We start from the raw sequence: 12,199 nt of genomic DNA, 5'->3' as shown, positions 1-12,199 counted from the left end.
GCCCCCTGACCTTCCCCAGCACTCACTTGAGTCCTTACACAGGGGGACATGGTGCAGGCAGCGGTCCCTTCTGTTCTACTCCCCAGCCCAGCCTCCTGGAGGGCAAGGCTGAGGTCAGGGGCCTGCCAGACCCAACCCCGTGGCCATGTCCCCAGGAGCCAGCCCTGCTGAGTCAGCCCTCCCAGCCCCGGCCTTGCCTGCATCCCCCACCAGCCTCCCCTGGACAATAGGATGGGAGCAGGGAGTGGAAGAGAGGGCCGGGCCTGGGGGGTCTTCTGGAGCTCTGAGGCTCCCCCTGCCCTGCCCCCAGAGCTGGCAAGAGCCCTCCATGGGCCCCCCTGTGTGGGCACCAGGGCTGGCAACTGTGCTGAAGGAAAACCCACATGTGTCCAGCATGCAGCTCCGTCTCCCACACTGCCTTGCACTGACCTTCCCTCCCCTACCGAGGAGAAAATAAGCATCTACTGGGCACCCCCTTGTACCCAGCAACATACCAGGAGCCTTAGGTAGCTGGTGGTGCATCCCCACCACAACCCTGGGAGGCAGACGCCATGATGGTTTCTGTTTGACAGATGAGGAGACTGAGGTTAAGAGAGGTTAAGTGACATGCCCAAGGTCACACAGCAGGCGCATGGCAGAGCCAACACCATCTCCTGGCCTGCGATGGTGCTGCGTCCCCTCACACAGCAGGTGCACAGGTGGGCCCCCTACCTGCCCCTAGCCGGGCCAGGTCACTGTGGCAGGCCTTGCGGCTCAAGGCCCAACTGCCCTGATATGCCCATCACAGCCTCATGGGCTCTGCGGCAGAGCCCAGGGAGACAGGGCGAGAGCCAAACTGCAGAGGCAGGCAGACGTTAGCAGTAAACATGATCTATCGGCAAAACATTGGAATGATGAAAAGTTATCGATCTATGGCTTTCCACCCATCTCCCTGCCCCCCTCCCCCACGCGTCTGGCCCTCTGCCCACCTTTCCCCCTGGAGCTGGAAACTTCCCTCCATCAGCAGAATCCTCAGTCGAGCCCTGGCCCCAGCCCCAGACCAGCCCTGGCCTCTCATCTGGTTTAAATGATCGAGACGAGGAACAATATTTTTAGACAGATGCACGCCCGTCCCAGCACGGCTGCTGTGATTATGCAAATTCAGTCATAAGAAGTTTAAAAGCCTGGAACCACCATATTTCTTGATTTCATTAGTGATGACACAGGCTGCAGAAGGAACTTGGTGCCCGCCTTACACGCACTGTCCCCATCGTCCCCTGGGGGGCAGGGGGTGCTCTCTGCAGGGCAACGTGTGTGAGTGTGATCACGAGACATCACGAGAGCTCCGGCCGGGGAGACACAGACACAATCCCAAGAGTCCTTGGAGGCACCTGGTTCAACAATTTCATGTTAGGATGGGGGAAACTGAGGCCTGGAGATGGGAATTGGAGACCCCAGACTCTGGCTCCGGCCCAGATGTCTGTCCTCTCCTGCTGTGGCCAGTTCTCCCAGCAACTCCAGTACTCACAGGGGAGAGGGTCTTCCAGGAAAGGATTCTCAAGGAGCAATGCCATGCTCTCTCCTCCCACCCCTTCTGAGCAGAGAGGCCCAGGGAGGGGAGATGATCTGGTCAAACAACAGGCTCCTCTCCCAGCACTCAAGCCCTTCCACCTGCCCCCACTACCCCTGCAGCCCTACCTCCTGCCCAGCATTGCCCACCACTGCCTGCGCCCTGGGCACCCCACACTCCCTGGAGGGGCCTCCCACCTTCATGGTTCCAACACACCTCCTCTGCCTGGGATGCCTGTTACCCTCCTTCCCTAACAAACTCCTACTCATCTGCTGAGGCCCTTCAAGCCGCGGCTCCTGCCAAAGCCCGGCCTGGTTGCCCGCTGTCTCGCACACCTCCCTAGCTCCAGCCAGGCCTCCTGTTTCCCTGCAGGCCCCGCTGTGGTCTGTAAGCCCTTCAGGGGCCCCATGGTTCCTAAATGTCCAGTGCCTGGCAACCCATCTTCAGTGGGCAGAACAAGGCCAGGAGATGAACACAGACCCTCCCGCTCTGGGTCTCGGGGGCACGGCAGGAGGTAGACCCGCCGGACCCTGGCCCTGAATCCCAGCAGGTTCCAGCTGGAGTTGGGGTCTTTTCTGCTGTCCGAGGGGGCTGGGTCCCACTCTCAGATGCTAAGCCACTCGCCCTCCACCCATCCGGGAGAGAGAACCTCTTCAGGAAGGTCAGATGTGCTTCAGATTCCGTCCTTTTGAGTGTCCCCTCCACCTTCAACATTCCCTGAAATGGGCAGCTCATTCGGTCAGGGGCATTCCCGCTCACCCCACCTCCCGGCAGCCCTGCCCTCCGCGCCCGCTCCTGCTTGAACACCCCTGCTGATGGGGGGCTTGCTACCTGTCACAGCTTGTTGGACAGAGCTCTTTAGCAACTGGGTCCCAGGAGTGCTCCTGTTTCCAGAGGCCACTGACGGTTCCTGCCCCCTCTCCACCCTCCAGACAGGCCCAGAGCTGAGCACATTCCAGGGTCACCGGGCCTAACGTCTGACCCCATTCTCTGTTCTCCCGGCTTCCATGTCTGTCCCCCAGTAAGCACTCTCTGTGAAAAGGCTATGCCGGCTGCCCCTTCCAGCTCTCCCCAACCCAGGCGCTGCCTGTGGGAGGCAGGGCTGTCCCGAGATGGAAGCCCGGTAGGCTCAGGCCTGGGACAGGCAGATGCCCCCAGGACAGCCGAGGTCTCCGTGCGACGAGCAGACCTCGCCAGCGGCTGTGAGTGAATGCAGTCGTTCTGGGAGCCCATTTCCCCGAATAGCCCAGGCGACCTTGGCCAGTCCCTTCACTTGAGGGGGTTCCCATCCAGACCACAAAGGGTACGTGGTCCTGTGTCCCATGGCGTGGCCTGTGGTGCTCTCGTGGCTGCCCAGGGCCGGGCATGTGGAGGCCTCTCTCTATCTGGGTGAGGGGCATCAGACACTGAAGCTGGTGGGGACATGCATGACCCAGAGGGGTCTGGCCCAAAACTGAGAGGCAGGACCCCCTGTGGGTTAGGGTTAGGATGCCCTAACTCCCTGTGGGCACTTCATATCTTTCCTGAGGGGGTAACAACTCTTATGGGCTTGATCAAATGTGAAAAGGATGGCCAGGCATGGTGACACACACCTGTAATCCCAGTGCTTTGGGAAGCGAAGGTGGGAGGATGGCTTGAGTCCAGGAGGTCAAGGCTGCAGTGAGCTGTGATTGCACCACTTCATTCCAGCCTGGGCAACAGAGTGAGACCCATCTCTTTAAAAAAATACAAAAGGAAGCTAATGTTTGTGAGAAACCACAAGCCCATTGGGAGGAGTGGTCTTCACTCCCATTCGACGGAAGAGGAAGCAGAACTGGTGCATCCCAGCCCGTGCGCAGCGTGGCCCGAGTCTGTCCAATGTTGGCTGCCGGGCACCGCGCCGGCCCTGGGATGCCACAGTGACCAGGACACACAGCTCCTGCTCTTGCAGTGGCAGGAGCAGCTCCAACATGAATTAAAAGTAAATAACCAAGCACAACATCAGGGAGAGAGAAGTGCCAGGATTTAAGCTAGGTGGGGGCTGAGAGTGAATTCGGGGTGCAGAGCAGGGAGGGCTCTTGGGGTGATGCTGCTGCATCTTGGACTGAACGACAGGAGGGAGCCGGAGCTTCCCAGGTGGAGGGGTGGCTGGTGCAGGGTCTTCAGCCAGGAAGGGGGTGTGCATCAGGGACGGGGAGCGAGAAGGCGCGGAGGCTGACCCGGTGGGCCCTGGAGATGCTGTTTGGAGGCTGGATTCTCCGCCATGCGCGGAGGACTGGATGCCCTCAGGGCTGCGCAGAGGGTGGGGCTGCAGGACTGCCTTGGTGGTTAGCGAGGCTCCCTCTGGCTGTGGAGGGAGAATGGATTTTGGGTGCCAGGAGATGAGGTGGAGCCAAGGGCGTCACCCCTGCCAGAAGTGGATTTGGGCAGTTTGGACCAGGGCGGTCCTGGTGGGAGTGGAGGGATTCTGGATGCTTCTGCAGGTGGATTAGATGCTACTGGAGTTGGACCAGGTGTTGGGGGAGGAAAGAGAGGAGTCCAGTATGCGGCATCAACTTTAGGTGGAGGAATGCAGTGGATGGTGAGCAGGGAGATGCCAGCAGGGACAAGATCTTGGAGCAGCCACTTAGACGCGACGGGAGAGAATCTTCAAGTCGGGGGCAGCCGAGAGCCTCGAGATAGATCCGGGGTCAGCTGCACGGAGACAAGTGCACAGGGCGAGACCCCCTGGGAGTGCTGGGGAGAGGAGGCTGTGAGGACTGAGCCTGGCCTGGAACACGTGGAGTCGGGGTGAAGGTGAAGGAACCTGGATGGAGAGGGTGGCAGCTGGGACGCCGGAGCGGACAGGGTTGCAGGAGGGAGCCAGCAGCTGCCTGGGCCAAGGGCTGCCGAGAGGCTGAGCAAGACAAAAATGGGCACTGGAAGGGCAGAGGTCGCCAGTGACCTTGGTGAGAACGGCTCAGAGGACCCGAGGGCGGGACGCTGGACGGGGTGGAGCTGAGGATGGAAGAGGAGGTGAGGGAGGGGGATGGAAACCACTGCCGATCCTTCCGAGAAAACCTGCCACATTGAGGCAGAGGCTGGAGGGCACGCAGGTCAAGTTGGTTTGTTTTATGGAAGGTTCTAGAACTAGAACCTTCCAATACATCGATACAATGGAACTGTATCAAGTTCCATTACAGCAGCTACTGGCCACGTTTCTGGTGCTCCAGAGCCACAGGAGACCTGTGGCCGCCCTGCTGGACGGTGCAAGTACAGAACCTCCATGCATCCAAGAAACCAGCTGCAGGGGAAGGATGGCATTGCAGAGGGCTGGAGGTATCAGACCCCAGGAGTGCCCATTCCAGAGGAGCCACAGCCTCTGCATCTCCCTGAGGCAGGAGGCCAGGCCCCGGGAGCAGGTGCAGATGGGCTGAGAGGAAGGGGAGCTCCTTTCAGGCAGCGGGAAGCAGCCCTCCCGAGGGGTGCCGTGGGCCTGCTGGCCTCCCTGAGGCCTTGTGGTCTACGCCCATGCAAGCCTCTGGGTCTGAGGTTGCAGGTGTGCTGAGGAGGGGAGCGGGGCTGGGCCCGGGTCTGTGCAGGAGAGCAGCGCCGGTGTGGGGTCTCTGCACCTGCCCTCCGTGCCGGCCAGCACTCCTTTCTAGAAACGTTGTTTAATGCGCGGATCACAGGATGCGGGCAGGGGCAGGTGTGTGTGTGGATCAGCGAGGGCATCAAGAATGACTGAGTGAGCGAGCCCAGCTGGAAAGGGCCTTGGGGGGCCTGTGGTCCGTCCAGAACCTTCCTGGGTGATTCAGCCTTTCCCTGTTTCCTGTGCCAGGTCTACAGCCTCTGCCCTTGGAGGCTCCCAGACCCAGGGCGCCTCCCGAACCCTTCCTAGCACAACACCCATCCAGCCTGTCCCCCTGGCCCCCAACAGGAGGCTGCACAGGACTGACTCACAGTGTGACCTTGGAGAAGTCCTTCTCGCTGTGTGCCTCAGTTTCCCCACTGGGAAGTGAGCTGCAGAATGAAAACTTCGGGCCCTTTGGCTGGGCGTGCTGGCTCACACCTGTAATCCCAGCACTTTGGGAGGCCGAGGCAGGTGGATCACTTGAGGTCAGGAGTTCGAAACCAGCGTGACCAATATGGTGAAACCCTGTCTCTACTACAAGTACAAAAATTAGCTGGGCGTGGTGGTACGTGCCTGTAATCCCAGCTATTTGAGAGGCCGAGGCAGGAGAATTGCTTGAACCGGGAGGCAGAGGTTGCAGTGAGCTGAGATTGCGCCATTGCACTCCAGCCTGGGTGACAGAGCAAGACTCCGTCTCAAAAAAAAAAGAAAAGAAAAGAAAAGAAAACTTTGGGGCCGCTCCAAAGCTTGGGGCCATAGAGGGGGCAAAATCCCGTGCCTCCCACGGGGCTGCGGGCCCACCCTTCCTCACTGGCAGGGCGCTGGCCACACGGGGAGTCACGCCCGCACGCCCCGAAGATCCCCCTGCCCAGGAGACTTGGCAGTGAGGCCAGGCTGGGGGTCGGGGGAGGACTCCCCAAGCCCCGAAGGCCAGTCTCCTGCTCACCTGGACTCTGGGGCAGGGGCCGAACAGGAAGGTGAGGGCTGGACACTGGGCTGGGGACAGCCTCCCTCCCTCATCACATGGGCTGCCCAGCCCGATGGAGGAGGGCTCAGAGCCGGGCGGGGAGGTGAGGCTGTGCTCCCAGCACCACTCCCAAAGAGTCTGATGCACAGATTCTTATACTCACAATGCGGGGAGTGGGGCATGGTGGTAAGGAAAGGGCTGGCAGGGGAAGAACCAGGTGAACCAGGAAGCAGGAGACAGTGTGGCGCCCAGCTGGACTCTGGAGATGTCAGCCACTGCTGCCCACGTAGAGCGTGTTTCCTGCATGCATGCCACATGCCAGACAGACAGACCCCCGTGCATGTGTGAACATGAGGAAATCTGGGGGACTCTGAGCTGCACCCGTGCCACCCACACATGCCTCCCCTTAGCCCCAGACACACCAGGGCCCCAGGCCTCGCTGCCCAGACAGGGCGCCCTCAGTGACACCTGCTCTGCCTAGTGCCCCAGTGAGCATGGCCTGTGCACTTATGTACACAAGCCCTGTGTACACACCTGTGCACACACATCTGTACATGCACACACGCACGCAACCTGGCACACACGTACGAGGGCTCACGTGTACCAAACGTGTGTGGGTGGACGTGGGTATACATGTGCCCACAAACACACATGCACACACACACGTACACACACACACGTGACCCCCATGAGCACGCAGCCCTCCAGCCCTCAGCTGCCGGGCCCAGGAGAGCCTGGACAGCCCCAGGCCCCAAGCCTCCTCCCTGTGCCTGTGATAAGGGCTTTTAGGCCCTGTAATCCTCCTTACCTTGACTTTGGGTTATTTTGAGCAAGAGATTAAAGGTGATTACGATTGTGGGCTGAGGCGCCACGCTTCCTACACGCTTCCTGCGCGGCCGCTGGCCAGACCCGCCCTTCCGGAGGCTGGGCACAGCCGGACGCCATCCGTCCCACGCCCTTGGCCCGCCCCCGGCCAGCACGCGCCTCTGCCTGAGACCTGGGTCCCCAAGAGGCCTGGGAAAGCTAAATCCCAGCACTGGCACAGGTTGTCTGGGCACGGTGGAGGGATGGTGGGGAGGGATGGAGGGGCTGGCGTGGGTGCGGAATGGCAGGTGCGCATGGCATGACGGTGACTGAGACAGCGCTGACTCTCCCGTGATGGTGGATTTCACATCCAACCAGACCACGTGGGGACCCCATTTCCCCGACCAAGCAGCCCCCGGAGCCATTTTTGAGTGGGCCTAGCCAGGTGCCACCCGGCTGAGCTGGGTGTCCCCTGGTCACTCCAGGCCAAGCCCTGGGTTAGCTCCCCGAGGCCTGCTAGGACCTCGCTACAGCTCCCGTGCCGTCTGACTTCTCTTCTTTAAATCAGAAATAGACTCTTCTCCAGGAGCTGGAACAAAATTGTTCTTTATGAAGTTTCCAAAGGGAGGAAAAAACCCATTTTACATCATTATATTTTTTTTCTCTAATCTAAACCGCTTCAGTGCAGACTAGTTGCAAACGTCAATATCAGTGAAATACACTCAGCTGGCGGTGCGCCAGGCCACGGCTCGGTGGCAGAGGCCGGCTGTAAATCCACATACTAACAAGCAAACACACACCCATTTCTCTATCCTGCAGGGGAGACACAGGTGGCCAGGAGGTGAGGCTGCACATCAGGGGCCCCCTTGTCTCGAAGGCAGTGGCGGGGGTCCATGGAGGAGCAGGAGCCCAGCGGCGTGCCTCGCTCCCCGGACATACCTCCAGCCCCATCTGCAGGGTGCTTCCTGCCTGGAGCTTCCTCCCCTGTGGCTCGGTCCCTACATCCTCTGTGTCCAGGCTCAGCAGACACTAGGGAGATAGAGGAGGCACCGTCCTGCCTGGAGACCCTCGGGGTCCAGTGGAGGCTGAGGAATAGAGCAGAGGACCCCGTATGGTGGCGGGGAGGATGGCGGGAGAGGGATCCGGCTCCCCCAGGGGCCTCAGAGCTGTCCCTCTCCCAGCCTGGGGAGGATGAGCAGAGCCTGGAAATTCTTGGCGAAGCAAGCGGTTCCCTTCCTTCCAGAAGGGAGGCGGCCACACTCCACCAAGGTGAGGTGCAGACAGTGCCAAGTCCCAGTGCCGGGTAGACACCCTCAGAGACCATCCAGCCGGCTCATTTGGGGAAACTGAGGCCCAGAGGGGGCACAGCATGCCAGGGACACAGGGCAGGCGAGCTCAGCCCGAGACCTGGTAGACACGAGTCCCTGGACAGGCCAGAATACCTCCCGGTGCCTCCCTCCCAGAGGCTGGAGAGGAGCCCGCGCCCTGGAAGGATTCTGTGCCGTGGGCTGGGGGCCCTGTGGCGGGTGCACAGGGCAGCTCCTACAGGCGGCTCCAGGGGCGTTGCGGCCGGGCCTCCTGGGAGCAGAAGCGGCAGGCGACAGGCACCGTGCCCAGCGGGGGCCTTCACATGCGCATCCCTGGCCGCAGCCAGCCGGCAGAAGCCCCGTCACTCCTCAGCCAAGTAACTTTAGGTCCCAGTCCCCTGCCTCAGTTTCCTCATCCCACCAGGGTTGTGCCGAGAGTGAAATGGGCTTCGGGGGTCTCAGTTCTGGGCTGTCAGTACCTTGGAGCCCGGCCAAGTGGGTAGTGCCCCGTCCATTTTGCAGATGAGGAAACTGAGGCCCGAGAGCCGAGGAGACCCCTCCACGGGAGGGTGAAGCATTTCCTCCGTTATCCTGACCCGTCTCAGGACCCCCCAGGGGCTTCTGAGGAAGGGGCTTCTGTTTTCTTCTGTGTTTTACAGAAGAGGCTCGGGGGCTCAGCGGAGCAGGGACTCAGCCCACGTTCAGATGCGCTGCTGTGAGATGCTGGCCATCCCCTGACCGCTGTCTTCTCTTCTGTCTTGCAGCAGGAACGTCGGAGCAGGAGCCAGTGGAGCCGTCAGGACACCCAGGCCCATGGGGCAGGAGGCCTCAGTCACCGCAGGACTGGGGCGGAAGACGAGAGACAGCCGGCCGTGAGGGAGGCACCCTCCCTCCCCGCGCTTACGTCACGCGGCCATGCAGTTTGGGACAGGACACCCCTGAGAGTGCAGGCACCTCCCCCTCCCACCCCTCCATCCCTCTGGGGGCTGCCACCTGGCTCCCCACCTGGTCCCCCTGGGCAGGCTGAGTTGGGGCTCCCTGCAGGGCGGTCCTGATGGCCGGGTGTGGGTGGGGCGCTCTGTGGGTGTGTGTGGCGGCCGCCACCCTGCTGCACGCAGGCGGCCTGGCCCGCGGGGACTGCTGGCTGATCGAGGGTGACAAGGGCTTCGTGTGGCTGGCCATCTGCAGCCAGAATCAGCCGCCCTACGAGGCCATCCCACAGCAGATCAACAACACCATTGTGGACCTGCGGCTCAACGAGAACCGTATCCGCAGCGTGCAGTACGCCTCGCTCAGCCGCTTCGGCAACCTCACGTACCTCAACCTCACCAAGAACGAGATCGGCTACATCGAGGACGGCGCCTTCTCGGGCCAGTTCAACCTGCAGGTGCTCCAGCTGGGCTACAACCGGCTGCGCAACCTCACGGAGGGCATGCTACGCGGCCTGGGCAAGCTGGAGTACCTGTACCTGCAGGCCAACCTCATCGAGGTGGTCATGGCCAGCAGCTTCTGGGAGTGCCCCAACATTGTCAACATCGACCTGTCCATGAACCGCATCCAGCAGCTCAACAGCGGCACCTTCGCCGGCCTGGCCAAGCTGTCGGTGTGCGAGCTCTACAGCAATCCCTTCTACTGCTCCTGCGAACTGCTGGGCTTCCTGCGCTGGCTGGCCGCCTTCACCAACGCCACGCAGACCTACGACCGCATGCAGTGCGAGTCGCCGCCCGTCTACTCCGGATACTACCTCCTGGGCCAGGGCCGCCGCGGCCACCGCAGCATCCTCAGCAAACTGCAGTCAGTCTGCACCGAGGACTCGTACGCGGCTGAGGTGGTCGGGCCCCCACGCCCGGTACCGGGGCGCTCCCAGCTGGGCCGCTCCCCACCGCCCCCACCTCCTCCAGAGCCCAGTGACACACCCTGTGCCGATGATGAGTGCTTCTCTGGGGATGGCACCACGCCACTGGTGGCCCTGCCCACGCTGGCCACGCAGGCCGAGGCTCGCCCCCTCATCAAGGTCAAGCAGCTCACCCAGAACTCGGCCACCATCACCGTCCAGCTGCCCAGCCCATTCCACCGGATGTACACCCTGGAGCATTTCAACAACAGCAAGGCCTCCACTGTGTCCAGGCTGACCAAGGCCCAGGAGGAGATCCGCCTGACCAACCTGTTCACGCTCACCAACTACACCTACTGCGTGGTGTCCACCAGCGCTGGGCTGCGCCACAACCACACCTGCCTCACCATCTGCTTGCCCCGGCTGCCCAGCCCGCCCGGCCCAGTGCCCAGCCCCTCCACGGCCACCCACTACATCATGACCATCCTGGGCTGCCTCTTCGGCATGGTGCTGGTGCTGGGTGCCGTCTACTACTGCCTGCGCAGGCGGCGGCGCCAGGAGGAGAAGCACAAGAAGGCCGCCTCTGCCGCCGCAGCTGGCAGCCTCAAGAAGACCATCATCGAGCTCAAGTATGGGCCGGAGCTGGAGGCGCCCGGCCTGGCCCCGCTGTCCCAGGGCCCGCTGCTGGGCCCCGAGGCGGTGACACGCATCCCTTACCTGCCTGTGGCCGGCGAGGTGGAGCAGTACAAGCTGGTGGAGAGCGCAGACACCCCCAAGGCCAGCAAGGGCAGCTACATGGAGGTTCGAACCGGGGACCCTCCGGAACGCAGGGACTGTGAGCTGGGCCGGCCGGGGCCGGACAGCCAGAGTTCGGTGGCCGAGATCTCCACCATCGCCAAGGAGGTGGACAAGGTCAACCAGATCATCAACAACTGCATCGACGCGCTCAAGTCCGAGTCCACCTCCTTCCAGGGCGTCAAGTCGGGGCCCGTGTCCGCCGCCGAGCCGCCGCTGGTGCTGCTGTCCGAGCCGCTGGCCGCCAAGCACGGCTTCCTGGCGCCCGGGTACAAGGACGCCTTCGGCCACAGCCTGCAGCGGCACCACAGCGTGGAGGCGGCCGGGCCCCCTCGTGCCAGCGCCTCGTCCGGCAGCTCCGCGCGCAGCCCCCGCGCCTTCCGAGCCGAGGCTGTTGGGGTGCACAAGGCCGCGGCCGCCGAGGCCAAGTACATCGAGAAGGGCTCCCCCGCGGCCGACGCCATCCTCACTGTGACGCCCGCGGCCGCCGTGCTGCGGGCCGAGGCCGAGAAGGGTCGCCAGTACGGCGAGCACCGGCACTCGTACCCCGGCTCCCACCCGGCCGAGCCACCCGCGCCCCCCGGGCCACCGCCGCCGCCTACGCACGAGGGTCTGGGGCGCAAGGCGTCCATCCTGGAGCCGCTCACCCGGCCGCGGCCCCGCGACCTCGCCTACTCGCAGCTGTCCCCGCAGTACCACAGCCTGAGCTACTCCTCCAGCCCCGAGTACACCTGCCGGGCCTCCCAGAGCATCTGGGAGCGCTTCAGACTGAGCCGCCGGCGGCACAAGGAGGAAGAGGAGTTCATGGCCGCGGGCCACGCGCTGCGCAAGAAGGTTCAGTTCGCCAAAGACGAGGATCTGCACGACATCCTGGACTACTGGAAGGGCGTGTCGGCCCAGCACAAGTCCTGAGCCCCCCCGCCAGACCCGCGATGCCCACTGGACCAAAAAGGATGCAGGATCCACCCAGAGACTCACACGCACAACACCACAGCATCCAACACACGCACAACACCACAGCAACTGTGACAGCCGGGGGGCCCTGCAGAGGCGAGGGGGGCGCGGGCAGGGACAGACAAGGGGGACACGTCCCAAGCTCCTGTGGCTGGTCCTGGGATGCGCTCGCCGCCCCGGGCGGTACGTGTCCACACACACACACACACACACCAAACACACACACACGAGGGACTTCGGAAAACTGTGTCTTAGGGATGGGGGGTGGGGGTGGGGATTTTTTTTCATTATCTTTCCTCTTTTGAGTCTTCTCTGCCTTTTCTTTTCCTCTCTCTTTATTTTCTTCCTTTTATAAAAAAATATAATAAAATACAAGTTCTTTTAAAAAGACATAAAA

The 12,199-nt window shown here is 62.2% G+C and overlaps 1 protein-coding gene across 2 annotated transcripts in view; it reads left to right on the top strand.

Annotated features, from left to right (window-relative positions):
* ELFN1 (extracellular leucine rich repeat and fibronectin type III domain containing 1) overlaps positions 1-11,980 on the top strand; it is an 81,868-nt gene extending 69,888 nt beyond the window's left edge. For both annotated transcript variants that reach the window (XM_037995265.2, XM_037995267.2), the window contains exon 3: positions 8,984-11,980. In XM_037995265.2, coding sequence (XP_037851193.1) covers positions 9,274-11,760 — 2,487 coding nt within the window. In that variant the 5' untranslated portion in view covers positions 8,984-9,273 and the 3' untranslated portion in view covers positions 11,761-11,980. The remainder of the gene's footprint in view (positions 1-8,983) is intronic.
* Positions 11,981-12,199: the final 219 nt, after the last annotated feature.

The sequence above is a fragment of the Chlorocebus sabaeus genome, chromosome 28 (assembly GCF_047675955.1).
Source record: "Chlorocebus sabaeus isolate Y175 chromosome 28, mChlSab1.0.hap1, whole genome shotgun sequence".
Taxonomy (NCBI): Eukaryota; Metazoa; Chordata; class Mammalia; order Primates; family Cercopithecidae; genus Chlorocebus; species Chlorocebus sabaeus.
Note: the sequence above shows the minus strand (reverse complement) of the source record. Positions and strands in the feature narration are given on the sequence as shown.